At 35.4% G+C, this 16207-nt stretch overlaps 4 protein-coding genes across 13 annotated transcripts; 3 read left to right on the top strand and 1 right to left on the bottom strand.

Moving 5' to 3' along the window:
* Positions 1–428: 428 nt before the first annotated feature.
* xrra1 (X-ray radiation resistance associated 1) lies at positions 429–6867 on the bottom strand. Of its 8 annotated transcripts, none has more exons than XM_079586962.1 (18): positions 6761–6849; positions 5825–5941; positions 5252–5406; positions 5063–5134; positions 4750–4822; positions 4561–4658; positions 4303–4451; positions 3987–4094; positions 3204–3349; positions 3060–3106; positions 2828–2962; positions 2649–2742; positions 2457–2575; positions 2104–2370; positions 1858–2014; positions 1645–1760; positions 1415–1520; positions 429–989 (listed from the first exon to the last, which is right to left on the bottom strand). In XM_079586962.1, exons 2-18 carry the CDS (start codon positions 5916–5918, stop codon positions 832–834), a joined length of 2094 nt encoding a protein of 697 aa, XP_079443088.1. In that variant the 5' UTR covers positions 5919–5941; positions 6761–6849; the 3' UTR covers positions 429–831. The 8 variants fall into 8 exon arrangements, with proteins under 8 accessions (XP_079443088.1, XP_079443090.1, XP_079443089.1 ...); XM_079586964.1 differs by lacking the exon at positions 6761–6849 and adding an exon at positions 6275–6361 and having other exon boundaries at positions 444–989; XM_079586963.1 differs by lacking the exon at positions 6761–6849 and adding an exon at positions 6069–6333 and having other exon boundaries at positions 444–989.
* On the top strand, positions 6262–9753 carry neu3.1 (sialidase 3 (membrane sialidase), tandem duplicate 1). 2 transcript variants are annotated; one of them, XM_079586966.1, is made up of 3 exons: positions 6262–6404; positions 6701–6939; positions 7524–9539. In XM_079586966.1, exons 1-3 carry the CDS (start codon positions 6389–6391, stop codon positions 8487–8489), a joined length of 1221 nt encoding a protein of 406 aa, XP_079443092.1. In that variant the 5' UTR covers positions 6262–6388; the 3' UTR covers positions 8490–9539. The 2 variants fall into 2 exon arrangements, with proteins under 2 accessions (XP_079443092.1, XP_079443093.1); XM_079586967.1 differs by having other exon boundaries at positions 6287–6447; positions 7524–9753.
* LOC306985075 (sialidase-3-like) lies at positions 9628–12457 on the top strand. 2 transcript variants are annotated; one of them, XM_079586969.1, is made up of 3 exons: positions 9628–9894; positions 10376–10624; positions 10881–12457. In XM_079586969.1, the coding sequence occupies exons 2-3, from the start codon at positions 10391–10393 to the stop codon at positions 11805–11807; spliced, it is 1161 nt and encodes a 386-aa protein (XP_079443095.1). In that variant the 5' UTR covers positions 9628–9894; positions 10376–10390; the 3' UTR covers positions 11808–12457. The 2 variants fall into 2 exon arrangements, with proteins under 2 accessions (XP_079443095.1, XP_079443096.1); XM_079586970.1 differs by having other exon boundaries at positions 9643–9894; positions 10454–10624.
* A 1320-nt stretch (positions 12458–13777) lies between these two features.
* Positions 13778–16207, top strand: LOC306985074 (sialidase-3-like). The gene is made up of 4 exons (XM_079586968.1): positions 13778–13873; positions 14099–14165; positions 14766–15050; positions 15142–16207. Exons 3-4 carry the CDS (start codon positions 14781–14783, stop codon positions 16081–16083), a joined length of 1212 nt encoding a protein of 403 aa, XP_079443094.1. The 5' UTR covers positions 13778–13873; positions 14099–14165; positions 14766–14780; the 3' UTR covers positions 16084–16207.

Raw genomic sequence — 16207 nt, 5'->3', positions numbered from 1 at the left:
GTGTAATATATATATATATATATATCGAAAAGTGTGTAATGTAATATAACAAAACAGTCATTGAGTTCCTACTCTTTTTTTTTTCCTTTTTTTTAATGCAAACTGCTGCACACTATCAGTATAATGCAAATTTGGAGTTAATCACATGAAATCTGTTATTATCCTGATATATGTTATACATTATACTGTATATTATATATAAAATATGTTATACTGTATATACATATTTTATTGTTGGTCCTGTTGTAAATATATTAACATTAAAATTGAGATAATGGTATACAAAAAACTACTCACTGAGTTACAATCAATTTTCTTAAATATTTTCATTTGAATTTTTTCCTATTTCTTTAATTCACCTTTCAAAACATTAACATTCCATAATGACAAATGCTAAAATATTTTAGGTAAAAATTAGATCATTTTTAAAAAGTATACTTTCTGCAAATTACCAATCATTTATTTTATTGTGTCAAAACACTCAAAAGACATAACAGCCCAACTCTTGCCATATTTAAAAAAAGAAAGAAAAAAAAGTTAAAGTTATAAAAGGGTGACCAAATCTTGATATGAAAAAGGATTTTTGAGGCAATCCCTCTATAAGAGAATATACTGTTTATGTCAGAGAAGAATATGAGGTAAAACAAATGCCTCTAGAAATGTACATTTCAGCACACGATGAAAACAAATTTAACCTAAACTTTATATTTCTAACAGCAAAGACATGTTTATTTGTATTCAATACAAAAGATCACATTTTGTCGCCATCTCTCCAATATCTTAATAGTGATTTGTTGCAGTCTCAAGTAAAAGCAGAAAGTAAAGCACCTGTTAATTTAGATTACACGTCTTCTCAGTCTCAATCTGTGCGGCTTGTTCCACTCTTTTCAAATGGGCCGTCCTGTACTTCCTTTTCATGTCCTTCAGCAGAGTTAGTGCTTCTTCATATTCTCTCTTACAAATATCATTCCCTCCTTTGAGTACATTATCTGCATAGACAATATATAAAATTTCCTTTAATATCGTTCTATGAGCAATGCTGCAATGAACATCAATTTATTAATATTAACAGTAGTCTGGAGGTTCCCTAGATGGCATATCCACAATCATTGCACTGAAGTTCATGTATGCAGCACAGTCCAACACACTAGCAATCTGTTAAGTGTTGAAATAATAGAGGAACAGCTGCAGAGCCAAATAGAGCATTTCAAAGTAAACAGTGCCGCACCATCACTATAACATCTCAGTAGTGTTCTTGATAGTTGACCTGCAAGTTGATGATAACATTTATATGCTGCTACTACTGAAATAGCTTGACTTGCTTATACGCTGGGTTCCATCTCGGTTTTGTCATTTTAATAAATAAGTGACATTTAAAAGCCTGCCATAAAATGACAAAGGAAGCATCGGTTACCTAAGGGAACTTTGCTTATTGTTTTCGTCTCCTTAATTTGGGAGAGAAGTTCTTCAACTTTTTCTCCCTTTGACTTCTTTGGTCTCAAAGGTGGCAGATTTCTAATCTGTGAAAAGAATGTTCCTGCTGTGTTATTCATAACAGATGACCCAGGATTCAATAATGGCATTAATATCTTATTCGGTGTTGATGCTGTCTGCACCGTATAGAGCAGATGAATGACCACTGACCCTTTTCTCTCTTTCGGCGTAAGGCTTCTGAGGAAGGTCCAGATTTGCTTTAGAATCTCTATACACAAGCAGGTTCTTGAGCGTGTGCTCCAAAACGCTTACGGCATGTTGAATTCCTGCGTCGAGAGAAATCGATGACAACACGAACAAGCAAAACGGCACTGAGTCAAACAAAGCAAACGGGTCAAACAAAGAGTTCAGGAAAATTCTTACCAGAAATCTCAGGCATTTCTGGCTCAGATGTGTCATCAAGTAAGATTTCGTAACCAATCAGTTTTTCTGGACATGCTTTACTGGCTTTCATTTCCAGGCTGCTTTGCTTTGGATCATCCAGCTCTTCTTGGTATTCAGATTGATTTAGGCCATAAATCTGGAAAACAAAACAAAACAAAAAAGTTTTCTAACATGCATATCATACAAGTCTTGCAATGTAGATTTAGGTACAATTTTTTTTTTTACCTCTGTCACAAAGAACGGCTCTGCATTTTGATTCGCCTCAAAGGATATGTCTGCACTTGCCAAGTCTAAATGCTCCTGGCCCATGGCAATGTCTTCCTCGTCTTCAATGCTCGTTTGAGACGATAAGCCAAATGCATGCATTAGCCCATACTCTGAGGGTTGAGGACTATCTTCTCCGGTATATTTCTTTGGGCAGAGTGTTTCTGTAGCATGCTGATTTTCCATGATCGAAGGACATTTTGGTATGTTTGGAATCGTAGTTCTCACCTGAAAATGTAAGTTGAAGGTAAACTGCTTCAGAAAAGACTTCGAAAACATTAAGTGCTAAATCCAAACTTCTAAATTTGTGACACCTTTCTTTTAGGATTGACAGGGAGTTTAATATGCCGCTTAATGCAATCCGTTGTCTTTTTGCGCGTTATCTTAATACCCAGCTTGTCTTGAAGAAAACAGGTCAGCATTGGTGGGTCGCCTGTATTGAAAAACACAGATTTAGTTCATTTAATGCCCTAGCAATGAGCCTGCCTGAGGATGTGTGAGCTTACCACTTCTCTGTGTTGTCAAGGGGTTTGAGTGAATAACAAGCTCATTGAGCTTTGGAAACAATGCCACAGGCAACAATGCCTCTTCCTCAGCTATCTAGAGGGAAAAATTGGCTGTCAATGACTTAATTCAGCGGTCTATGTTTGTAAAAAATCAAAGACACAGATACAAATACACAGACCTCATTGTTGGCCAAATTCAGATGACGAAGTTCCTGAAAAGGTAGACAGAGATCCACAGAGCATCCATCCTCCTTTCTCTGATCATCACAGTATTTTAAGGGACCAGAATGTATTTCAAGACATGCTTTGTCCTCCTATTGCATATACAAGTTACATTATAAAATGCTGATGAATATCAATGATAATATTGAGAAAAAAATGGATTTGACTTATATATACTTCCAATCCTACTTCCAATGTTTTTTCTGGGTTTTGCTGGCTCATGGCGATTTCAGAGACTATTTGGCAAAGAAAGGGGAAAAAATGAACAGATAAACAATTTGTTCTCCAACCTAAAATGATTTATTATTATTATTAAATATACACTCATTATACACTTTATCCTCTTGTCATTCGTCAGGCTGGCGCTCTGTCCGATGCTCTGTGGCATAATGCCCGTCTGGTTATCTTGTAATGTTGCCATTTGTTCCAAGAATGGGACTCCTGAGATACAATTTCCTTGTAAGTTTAGATGACAAAGCCTAAATGCACAAAAAGTAAGATAAAACGAGTTTAAGAGAGAATGTGATAATCACTTAAATGGTTCCTAAACAATAAAATGTCAAATGTAACCATCATACTTTTGCAGTTTCCTTATTTATTAGTTAATACGTTTATAAATTATACATTTAAAAACAAAACAGAGCCCTCTAATCACTTATACACATTCATGTTTACAACACGGGTCATTTCCTTGGGCTACAGCATTGTGTGGTTTAAAACTCTTAAAGGCTGTGCCTCAAGGGGTCAGTCTCCACCAAGAAGAATTAAATAAACTGAGACTGATTTGATAGGCTACCTAATGTTACTAATAACTGTTTGTAATGAGTGCACATTTTGTTTAGAAAATTAGGATTTGTTTAAATTTGTATTCTTGTAATAGAGATTTTGTGCTAAATAATATTGCTATTTTGGCTAATTATTACATAGATAAATGTAGATTAAAAACTCAAATGTTCTTATACATATGATAAAGATTCCACTACATATCCAAAGCACCTCCCACATGGACTTGACCTGACCAGGACTTGTCAAATCATCTGTCTTGTTGCATGAAATTAATTTTGAACACTCCAGAAACTTAATTGCCACATATTTCTCTAGAAAAAGCTTACTAACCTTTGTAAGTTAGCAAGACTTATAAACACTCCTGGAGATGATAATTTGTTCTCATCAAGCATCAATACTTCAAGTTTTTGAAATAGCAAGGAACCCTGTTGAGTGCTTCTAAGAAAAGGGAAAAATGTTCTAAGGTCATTTCAAACATTCAAAACTGCCCCGAATCTTCTTGTGTAGTTCTTTTACAAAACTTTAGGCAAAAAGTCACTTGTGACTTAATGTTCCATACTTTTCAAATAAAGGGTAAGCATAGCATTTCTAAGCACATATGCTACTTAGATAAAGTCTTTAAAAGAGATTTTAAAGTCTCTTTTACTTTTCTCCAGGGCAGGTATAAGGTCCAGCCATATTAAGTGGAAGCATCTGCAGTTGGTTTCCAGTTAGATGGAGCACCTTCAGTCGTGCTAACAGGCCTAGATTTAATATACTTTCTCCTGATATGTAATTGAAAGATAAATCCAAAACCTGAAACAAAGTAATAATGTCAAGCTTTTTAGATCATCACAATATTCACATCTGCTTTAATCGTTTAAGAGCAGAATACAAACACAACCCAGTATTTAAGCAAACTCGCCTCCAATCTCTGGAATTCTTCAGCATGAATCTCAAAATTATGGAGACTGTTCAGTGATAGTTCCAATTCCCTTAGTGCAGGAAACCTGTCAAAAGGCTCTAGGGAAGCACACACACACACACACACACACTTTACACTTGTTGTTACACTAGAAATATCAAAGGAATATAAAAAAAAAAATTTGATTACCTAAAGTTAAATGGTTATCAGAGGCATTTATGTAAGTAATGTGATCAAACTTTTCCAAACCCTCAAGTTTGACCTGTTTCAAAAAAAGAAAAATAATTTTGTGATGTAATGGCTGATTGCTTAAACCATTGGTTCTTAAACATTTTGACTCCAAGGCCCCCCACTGTCCACAATAAAAGATCATAATCTCAATAAGTTATTATCTCTAGAATGTAAGTTGTTTTAGCTTATATTAAAGCTTGTTTTCTGAGTCCCCCTGGTAAAGAACCACTCAACTATGAACTTTAAATAATGTGTTTTATACAGAGCTTACCATTTGCAAATGCTGGCCACTGATGTTAACAGAACAGAGGTCGGAGGGCTTATCCACACAATGCAGTGTAATCTGAAGTTTAGTGGAAGTGTGTGTTAGTGAGAGATATTGAACATCAGAGTCACATGTGATACCAATGAATGAAAGAATTAATAGCAGACCCAGTTACTAATGTGAAAGCATTCTTACCAAAAGTTGAGCATCTAAAGTGCCGCTTGCACTCTCTGGTCTTCCCTTTTCATGTTTCCCAGAGTGCACTTTGAAACATGATCCTGAAACGTTTTTCCTTTTTGATATTCCCTCTTCCAATGTATTTCTGTGTGCTACGAGCCAGTGTCCTGCCCCTTTAAAAAATAAATAATACCACAGCGCACTGTTTAATAAATGCAACTATTTATTTTAAATGTTAAAAATTCAGAGGCATGTTTGCACCATAGTCCATAAGATTTTTTTTTTAAAGAAATTAATACTTTTATTTAGCAAGGGTGCATTAAATGGATTAAAAATGACAGTAAATACTTTCACATTGTTAAAATAATTTCAATTTAAAATAAATGATGTTCTTTTGAACTTTCTATTCCTTAAAGAATCAAATAAAATCATGTAAAAAATTAAAGCTATTAAGCTGTCTTGATAATACTGACATTGATAATAATGAGAAATGTTTATTGAGCAACAAATCAGCATTGTCAGGATTATTTGACACTAAAAACTGGAGTAACATTGCTGAGAATTCAGCTTTATCACAGGAATAATAATCACCTTCGTTTCTTGGATGAAAATATGACCTTGTTGGGAAGCAATTCGATGGGTAACTTTCTCCATTTTCAAATTTGAAAATCCCCAGTCCTGTCATCTCCTTTAGTGAGCTGTTATCTCCTAGATAACAATAATGTGATCGTGAACCATTAACGTTACACAGCAAAATAAAGACCAACCAAGCCGTTAACCAGAAACATTAAGATTAAGTACTATTTAGTAAGTCTGGAAACGTAGCCGAATTTACATTAACTCGGAACCGCTGTGACCCTTCTTCTCTCGAATAAACAATACATGAAGTCTGTTTCTTAGCAACCGTAGTTAAGCGATATGGGAAATTTAGTAATTTTGCAGCGTTTCCTGACATCGTTGCGATTTTAACTCTATGAATACATTTGTAAAATCTTAAATGAATAGAACAAAAAGTTGGAACAAGTGAATTAAACAAGTTACACCGTGAGTGTTGGTTCGGAACTACATGTCCCACAATGCACAGCGTGTATTTCGTTTCCTCTTTCCCAGCTGGAGGAAGCTGTCTATGCCTCACTCACACACGGATTGAATTAAATGCAATGCACGGAAGGTGAACTGTGCAGACTGTATTTAATATTTTCATTTAAAAAAAGGTTTGTGGTCGTGTCGTTTGATTGAACAATGCATATGTAATGACCATTGAATCTAAATATGTCCCCTTCAGGACGTCGACTGCTCCAGTCGACTTAAATGATTTATGTTTATATTAATTAAGCAGGACCAGTATTTTCTCAAAACGAAGAAGTGTCTAGATATGTGCATGAACACTCCAAAAGTTTAAAGTCTACTCTACTGCATTACAACGTGTCATTTACGTCTATGTTTGCCTACTTTTTTTCTTTCTAGGAATGATTGACAGCATGGCGTCAAAAAGCTACCCAGAAGAAGAACTCCAGCTAGCTCTACCTGCACGAACAGCATTATTCCAGCAGAGGGATGGTAAAACATACAGAATTCCTGCTCTGATTTACATCAGCGATGGTCAGACTTTCCTTGCTTTTGCTGAAGAGCGCAGCTCTCCACGTGACAGTGACGCAAAAGTGTTGGTCATGAAGAGGGGATTACTGCTAAATGGATCTCTTCAAGTAATTAAAATATTTCTGTACACTATATTTAAATGTATTCATAATTAATAATATACTAACTCTACTGTTAAAAAGTTTGGGGTCAATACGATTTTTGTTGTTGGCGGGTGGTAAATAAGAAATTACTTTTAGTCAGGACACATTTGATCAAAAGTGACAGTAAAGGCTTTTACATTTTTAAAGAGATTTTATTTCAAAATAAATGCTGTTCTTTTGAACTTTTTTTTTCTTTTGAAAAAAAAAAAAATTCCCACAAAAATAGTAACTGTTTTCAATATTAATAATAAGAAATGTTTATTGAGCACTAAATCAGAATATTAGAATGAGGATCACTGAATGAGTGACTGAAGTCTGCTGAAAATTCAGCTTTGCCATCACAGGAATAAATTACATTTAAATGTTAAAATGTAATAATATTTCTTACTGCATTTTGATCAAATAAATGCAGCCTCCTCGGTGAGCATCAGAGACTTCTTTTAAAAACATTTTTTAAAAATCTTACCAACCCTAAGCTTTTGAACAATAATGTATGATTTCATAATTCAATATTTATATGCAATTTAATGAATTGTCATTGTGTGCAGTGGTCTCCTGTTCAAACACTCTCCTCTGCCTGTTTGCCGGATCATCGCACTATGAATCCTTGTCCAGTCTATGAGAGGAAATCCAAAACCATCTATCTGTTTTTTGTCTGCATATTGGGCAATACCACAGAGTATCACCAGATTGCTACGGGTAGGAACCAAGCCCGGCTGTGTTACATCACTAGTACAGACTATGGCCAGAGCTGGAGCAAGTTAACAGATTTATCAAATAGCGTTATTGGAGATGAGATTTGCAACTGGGCTACTTTTGCAGTAGGACCGGGACATGGGATTCAGATGAAAAGCGGAAGACTAATCATTCCAGCTTATGTTTATTACATACACTGTAGGTGTTTTCCATTTCATTTCCCACTCAAAGTCAGGCCTCATGCTTTATCATTCTATAGTGACAATTGTGGCATCACCTGGCAGATGGGGGAGAAAATTCAAATGAAATCCTGTGAATGTGAGATGGCTGAGATAATAGACTATGCTGATCGGAGTCTTTTGTACTGCAATGCCCGTAGTACATGTGGCCACAGAGTAGAGGCTTTAAGTAAAAGCAGCGGAGCAGATTTCGACAACCCTCACGTTGCAAAGAAACTAGTGGAGCCCCATCACGGCTGCCAGGGTAGCGTGTTGAGCTTCCCCGTGCCCGAGCCATCGGAGGAAGGGGAGCAGAAACCAAGTGATTGCTTGACACAGTCAGACACAAAAACTTGGTTACTCTACTCCCATCCAACTAATAAAAAGAAAAGGAAGGATCTTGGAGTTTACTTGAATAAATCACCCTTGAATTCTTCCGGTTGGGGCTGTCCATGGATCATCCGTAATGGTCCCAGTGGATACTCAGACTTGACGCAGTGTGAGGAGCGATTTGCCTGCCTCATGGAGTGTGGAGAGAAAAGTGAGATTGAGGAGATAGCCTTTGTGGAATTCAAGCTCAGCGATGTATTGTGCACTTGAAATTATAAAAGAGCAAATGAAATTCATTAGGGCTTCTGGTGGGATCTATTAACATTTGCTTCTGGGTTAGATTTACATCTTTCTGCGGGATAAAAAAAATGTGAATTCAGATAAATTTATCGGAGGTGAATCCTAGCAGCTCTTGAAATCATGAAACCGTCATGATATAAAAAAAAACTAAGCTGTTTATTGTGATAATTTAATTATGCCTTTATTGGTACTGGCTGGCTTAATAATGTAAAGCTGGATTTATTTATTGTAAGACAAATGCCTGTTATATACATTGACTTTAGGATTGAATGTAGTCACTGCTCATTTGTATGTCAAATATCTTTTGAGGGCATTTACTAAAATAAAGTGTCAAACTGTGCATGCTAAAATACTGATTGGAAAATAAAAACATAGGTTAATTATATACTTGCATATACATGTATACTGATTTTTAAAAATGCCATTTGACAGGTATAGCTGCTTAAAGCACTTTTATGTTTATTTTTACTGAATCTATAACGAATGATGCCGTTCTAGTCTGCTTGATTTTTATGTGTGTAGACCTTTTTTAATTGATTCACTTGGTTGGTTGAATGTAAAAAAAATAAAAATGTATAACATTTTCAAAAATGAAGATATTTCAACAATACCACCTGCTATGGCTTGGGGTGTAAAAGTTACTTTAGCGCGTCACTTTAACATGCTAATTTTGGTGTAGTGTTTACTTTCTTTCTTTTAATTTTATTGTAGCCTAATATGTGTGTTGCGTCTGTAATTGCCACACAATTTCAACCATCTGGTTTAGGTCAAATAAACTAGTGTTTTAATTTAAAGTACTTGTAACTGTTTTAGAGTCTCTGAAACTTTTGGAATGATATGGATAATTTTAGTGTGGTCATTTTAATCAAAATTGACTGATTGCGTTAGATATAATCTGCAGCCAAATAGTAGCCTACAATTATAAGGTGGACATTATATTGTACTAATACATTAAAACGATTGTAATTCTCCCAGCGTGTGCATTATATTGTACTAATACATTAAAACGATTGTAAGTTTTCTCCCAGCGTGTGCGTTATTCAGTATCATTTCAGGATGTGAACTCTTCGAGAAAGTGTCTCATTTTACAGTTATATTATATTTTGTTATGTCTGTAGGGGGCGATCTTAAGTTGTCAGCCCTGTTACCATGCTGTTGTACAGTAAACTGAAAACTGGAGAGCCTATTTGTAGAAATCATAGACCGTAAAAAAGTAATAAACACGTAAACTCACAGATATGAGTGACTAAATACTATATTACTCGTCTTGCTGTCGCAGTAAACAAATAAAAAATAAAATACCCAGCGCGTGGAAGATCAAGTTTGGTTTCTAGTGGAAGCTCACTTTCCTTTTTGTAGCCGAAAAGAACATTCTGTGAGTATGTCGTCGTTCATTTATACTGTATCATATTAACTTGTTTCACGTTGCTATTTATACGCTTCAGTACTGCTGTACGCGTTATAAGGCAGCTACAGCTAGTAGGCTAGTCACTGAAAAACAACGGGAACAAGTTTGGCTAAAAGTAACTCTCAAGGCGGCAAGCGTCGAACTGTCACGTTTGTTTTCATGTTGTTGTTATGTTATTATTTACTTGCATTATTTGTCATGCTCCTGCTTCGTGGTATGGTTAGCTTTATGACTGCTTGTAATTTTATAGAAGTAAGGGAAATACACACTCTCCAACTCCAAAAAAACCACACAATGCATTATCTCTATACGGGGATATACAGGGTAATATAGGCTACAGCAAAAAAAATATTCTATGCAGTAGGCTACTCTTTCATAAATGTAGCTTAAACAAGCCCTCTATAAGACTTCACCACGTCTAATATAAAACTGCTTATTCTATTTCTAGGATTTGAATGTAATAATGGACAAAACACAACCAGGAAGCAAATCAAAACCCTTTCATCTAACAACATTATTCAAACAGGAGAATCAAAACTCTGAAAGAAAGCAGGTGACGTACAGAATTCCAGCTCTCATCTATATCAGTGACAATCAAACCTTCCTTGCTTTTGCTGAAAAGAGAAAAACTGCTGACGACACAGATGCAGATGTCCTTGTGATGAGAAAAGGAATATGGCAAGATGAAGTAGTTGAGGTGAGACTTTACATTAATATTTAGTCAGTCTTGTACATTATTACACAGTTCTCTGGAATTTCAGTATTAATATTAGGCCTGTAGTCTAAAAGTAAAATTATCAGATAATTTCAATATTTCATGTCCATTTATTTGTGAGTAGCATATAATAAGCATAAACGTTTTATTTTAATTCAAGATTTTTAATAAGACATAAACACTATCACAATGTTTATTATTATTATTATTTTATGTTTTGTTTTTCGTTTTTTTTCAGTGGAATAGTGGTCATGAGTTGCTCACTTCAGCTTGTCAACCAAACCGCCGCAGCATGAATCCATGTCCGGTCTATGAGAGAGATTCCAAGACCCTCTTTTTGTTTTTCATCACTGTTCCTGTTGGGGTCTCTGAACACAAACAAATACATAAAAATGAGAATCAGGCACAACTTTGTTACATAACCAGTAAGGACACTGGCAAGACCTGGAGCCATATTACAGACTTGACAGCAGATGTAATTGGTGAGCAGGTGAAGGACTGGGCCACCTTTGCTGTTGGACCAGGACATGGTATTCAAATGAAGAGCGGGAGACTGATTATCCCGGCCTATGTGTATCCTTGCCACCCACTCAACTGTAAGCCCACATCGCGTGCATTTGCATTCTACAGTGATAATAAAGGAAGCACTTGGCATGTAGGAAAACTTATGGATGGTGAGTCTTGTGAGTGTCAGATGGCTGAGATCATAGACGACAAAGGTAACAGTACACTGTACTGCAATGCTCGAAGTACATCCGGCCATAGAGTCGAGGCTCTAAGTAAGAGTGATGGAGAACATTTTGACAAACTTTCATCTGAACATAAGCTGACAGAGACTGAACATGGTTGCCAAGGTAGTGTGTTGAGTTTTGCTCCTGATCAAGCTCCTGAAAACACATGGCTACTCTATTGCCATCCAACCAATCCAAGCAAGAGAACGTGCCTTGGCGTCTATTTGAATAAAACCCCTTTGGATGCCTCTGGATGGGAGGATCATAAATTGATCATCCATATAGGTCCAAGTGGATACTCAGATCTGGCTCAGTGTGGGGATGGAAAACACGTTGCCTGTCTCATGGAATGTGGAGAGATAAGTTATGTTGAAGGCATAGCGTTTGCCCTTTTTAAACTCGGTGATATCATCCAGGCCAAAGGTGCTGAATGAGACAGCAAAACAAGTCAACATTTTCTTTTAGATAGTAAATGATTAAAATAATGGACATGTATTCCAAAAACTGAAATTAGACATTTTTAGATCTTCAAAATATGAAGATCTTATACAAAACTGTTTAAAAGTTTGGGTTCAGTAAGATTGTTGATTTTAGAAATTAATACTTAATCCATTAAAAAAAATAATAATAATGTAAATGTAAATAAATGCTGTTGGTTAGATCTTGCTGTTCCCTATTCATCAAAGAAACTCTTAATATCATATTTACGCAAAATGTAAGCAGCACAGCTGTCTTCAACCTTGATAATAATAAGAAATATTACTTGAGCACCAAATCTGCATATTAGAATGAGTAATGATGCTAAAAATTCCGATTTGCCACATAAAAAAATTAAATTTTTTGATTGCAATAATATTTCACAGTATTGCAGTTTTTGTTTTTACTGTATTTTTAGATTTAATAAATGTAGCCTTCGTGGAAACATTGAAATGTTCAAAAACGTAAAAAAAAACTCTCTGTTCACTTGTTACAAACTTCACAAACTTAAGTAGTCCTTTAGTGCTTGAGTTGCATCTCGAGCCCTATATCTTGGACAGCATTAATGTGAACATGCAAACTTCTAGAAATATTAAAGTGAATGCAACCCTTCAATGCCTCTGGTTGAAATCTGTCACAATTGAGCATTCATTATGATCCCAATGTAAAATGTGTCTGTAGTCTGCAGTCTGTAGAGCTATAGACTCTTGAAATCACTGAATATCTTATAAAAAAACTATTAGCAACATTCTGTTGCTTCTGCTGTATCACACCTTATACTTTTCACTTACTGTTACTTTTATTTGAGTGCTTAGTAATGATAAGGGCCCAGTGATTTGATAAATGTGTGCTGATGTGTGACTGTCAACATAAGGGGTGGAGAGACCATAAATCCTTTTTGACATGAGAGATAATGTTAATGAGCTAAGTTACCCCAGCATTTATAGTTCTTGCATGTAACATGCTTTTGACAAGTGTTGGTTCTTAAGTTATTTAATAATTCTTCTACACCAAATGTTGCCATTAAAAGCTCATTACACAGTGAAAAATTAAGTCTTAAACTCCTTTAGCTCTTGGTGATAAAATATATTCTCATCTGTCAATGATTTGCCTACCCAGTTCAGTAAACATAATGGATCCGTCTGAGAGTTCAAATCACAATGGATGGGCGGTAACTTGGAAGATCACCAGATTTTTGACCAACGATAGCCATATGACATGTGCTAGATAATTGAATGTAATAGATAAGTTATATAAAAAACTTCTTTCTTTTTTTTTTATCCAACACAGCCATTTAAGATTGTGTCAAACAGGAGACCTAATGCATTTTATCTCTATTTTGCATTGCAGTCTTTATCCTACCATTTCTAGAAATAAAACACATACTTCACATTCCAGAGTATTTCTCAAAAGACTAATGCCCTGATGTTAAAAAGCAAGAACATGATCACACCCTTCAGAGCGAGAGAGATAAACATGTTGCATGTCTTTTGCAACACCCTAAATCATAACAGGTTTCAAAGAAACTTCTCCCCTTTCTCAGCACTGAAAGGTGAGATATTTCTTAGAAAATACTGAGTAAAAGTAAAAAAGATTAAGCAAAAGATTAGTTGAGAAAAAAAATGTCAGGAATGTACTTTAAATATGTACATACTTTTCTAGGTTTTCCATATTTGTTGTTGACTATGAATCACTTGTCCCAGTATGGTGAGAAATATGAAAAGAAAAAAATAAATGAAAAAGAATAAATATTTTTGTGCAATAGAAAGGTTCCATGGATGTTCTTCATGGATAGCAATAAATAACCTTTGTTTTATGTGTGTAGTTAGCCTAATCAATAATTATATAATTATAAATATATAACCACATGCTAACTGTTAAGGCTTATCCTGATGTTTAATGTTTAACCTTCTGCAATTTCCTGTGTTGATAGAGGATATTATAAATACAGGATGTTTTGGATGAGAGGCTCCTGTAGTGTCTGTGGTGACAAACCTGCTGTGAGAATCATTTGCTGCTTTCTGTGAGTATTGCTTCTTAATGGGGACAGAAACAATGAAAGTTCCCCATATAGGTTATGGTAAACAAAAATATTGTCATTTACTGAATTTTAAGTATAAATCAGATGATAATAATAACAATAGTAATAATAAAACATCTGTAAAAAATGCATAAAATAAAAAATAGGCATAATTGAATTTGCAGGTTAAAGTGCAAAAACCTTCTTGTGTTACTTTTGTCTGTACAGTGATTGGATTCATTGTTTTGTGAGACAGTGTTATATGATTCCTGCATACTTTGACCAGTGAAGGAAGGTATGACGTTTTCATTTGAGTCTCTCTTGACTGTTTTTGTGGCATTTTGGAAGGAGCAAGGAAAATGTGGCAGCAGAAGTTTTATGAAACTATTATGTATATATTGTATATATCCTCATAATGACAAAGCAAAAACAAGAAACGTGACCTTTTTTTTTTTTGCAAATCAAAAAGATATTTACTAAAAAAAACTACATTGCTTAAGCGATGCGAGGGGATACAGTCAGATGATAAAATCCATTTTTATTTCTTAGCAGCAGATGATCAAATAATAAATGAGAAAGAATAATATTTCATCCATAATCACGAGTAACAGTTTAATAAAGAATCATAACATGAACAGTTAAAAATCACTTCTATTTTTTCTAAATAAAATATGTCACTCTCTTGAGTATAATATTCTTGCCTATAGAAAAGCAAAGTTGTCGAGAGATCTCTCTTCCATAAGACAAGTTGCAAAAGTGTTTAATTTATTAAAAATAAACACAACAAACTATATGATTTCTTAAGATATGATTGTTAGATTTCTACTTCAATAAGTATTCAAACCCTTTTCTGACTACTGTCTTGTTCCTGATATGCTGTTTATTCTTTTTCTAGAGCTAAACTTTAACAATGGGTAACAAGACACCATCAAGAAGCAATTTAGATGGTCTTAAAAACATAAACACAACAACAATATACAAACAGGAACCGCCTCAAAGTTGGTGTTGCTGTTGTAAAAAACAAGTGACATACAGAATTCCTGCTCTCGTGTATCTCAATGACGATCAAACCTTCCTTGCCTTTGCTGAAAAGAGAAAAACATTAAGTGACACGAGTGCAGAAGTGCTTGTGATGAGAAGAGGAACATGGATTGATGGCAAGAAGATTAAAGAAGTTGAGGTTACAAAATTATTTTTTTAATAACTTTGCTATTTCATAGATACTTTATACAACCTGCATGAAAACAGTCATGATGCTTTTTTTATTTCAGTGGGTCAATGGTCATCAGTTGCTCACTTCAGCTTGTCTACCAAACCACCGCAGCATGAATCCATGTCCAGTCTATGAGAGAGATTCCAAGACCCTCTTTCTGTTTTTTGTGTGTGTTCCCAATGGGGTCTCTGAATACGAACAAATACGGTCAAATAAGAGCCAAGGACGACTTTGTTATGTAACCAGTAAGGATGCTGGCAAAACCTGGAGCCAAACTACAGACTTGACAGCAGATGTAATTGGTGAGCAGGTGAAGGACTGGGCCCCCTTTGCTGTTGGACCAGGACATGGTATTCAAATGAAGAGCGGGAGACTGATTATCCCGGCCTATGCCTATCGATACACTGGCAAACCTGATTGCACATCATGCTGCTGCTTATCATTTTGCTGTTTCACACCTTATGCTTTAGCATTCTACAGCGATGATAAAGGAACCACATGGAAAGCGGGAAAACAAATGTCTGTTGAGTCATGTGAGTGTCAGATGGCTGAGATCATAGATGACAAAGGTACCAGTACTCTGTACTGCAATGCCAGAACCCGCCTTGGCTACAGAACGGAGGCACTAAGCTACAACTCTGGAGAGGATTTTGACAACGTTTTAACCTCAAATAAACTAATAGAGACTAAAACAGGTTGCCAAGGCAGTGTGTTGAGTTTTCTTGATCAGAGTAATCCTCCAAAGACATGGCTGCTCTACTCTCATCCATCCAATCCAAAAAAGAGAGTGGATCTTGGTCTCTACTTGAATAAATCCCCATTGGATTCCTCTGGGTGGCCGGATGAACCTTTACTTATTTTACATGATGGTCCCAGTGCATATTCAGATCTGGTAGAGTATGAGCCTGGACATTTTGCTTGTCTCTTGGAGTGTGGAAAGGAACATGAGAATGAAGAAATAGCCTTTTTGCAATTCGAACTCCCTGAGAAAAAACTGTGAACGTGTACATTTAGTATTAATTGAACACTTAAGAGTCAAGTACTTTCAAAGGAATTGTTGATCTAATGTAACCTTTTATTTTTCATTTATAGCATACTTTATAGAGTTATTACAACATGTGTAT

This window comes from Phoxinus phoxinus (assembly GCF_949152265.1).
Source record: "Phoxinus phoxinus genome assembly, chromosome: 17".
Classification (NCBI taxonomy): domain Eukaryota; kingdom Metazoa; phylum Chordata; class Actinopteri; order Cypriniformes; family Leuciscidae; genus Phoxinus; species Phoxinus phoxinus.
Note: the sequence above shows the minus strand (reverse complement) of the source record. Positions and strands in the feature narration are given on the sequence as shown.

Bases quoted from the DNA above. Each gene is read 5' to 3' on its own strand.
- xrra1 (XM_079586959.1), bottom strand. From the start codon at position 5,918: ATGACAGGACTGGGGATTTTCAAATTTGAAAATGGAGAAAGTTACCCA. The intron at 2,015-2,103 runs GTAAAAAAAAAA...TTTGTTTTCCAG, and splicing joins AGCCGTTCTTTGTGACAGAG to ATTTATGGCCTAAATCAATC. The intron at 990-1,414 runs GTAACCGATGCT...TTGTCTATGCAG, and splicing joins AATAAGCAAAGTTCCCTTAG to ATAATGTACTCAAAGGAGGG.
- neu3.1 (XM_079586966.1), top strand. The intron at 6,940-7,523 runs GTAATTAAAATA...CATTGTGTGCAG, and splicing joins TGCTAAATGGATCTCTTCAA to TGGTCTCCTGTTCAAACACT.
- LOC306985075 (XM_079586969.1), top strand. From the start codon at position 10,391: ATGGACAAAACACAACCAGGAAGCAAATCAAAACCCTTTCATCTAACA. The intron at 10,625-10,880 runs GTGAGACTTTAC...GTTTTTTTTCAG, and splicing joins GGCAAGATGAAGTAGTTGAG to TGGAATAGTGGTCATGAGTT.
- LOC306985074 (XM_079586968.1), top strand. From the start codon at position 14,781: ATGGGTAACAAGACACCATCAAGAAGCAATTTAGATGGTCTTAAAAAC. The intron at 15,051-15,141 runs GTTACAAAATTA...TTTTTATTTCAG, and splicing joins AGAAGATTAAAGAAGTTGAG to TGGGTCAATGGTCATCAGTT.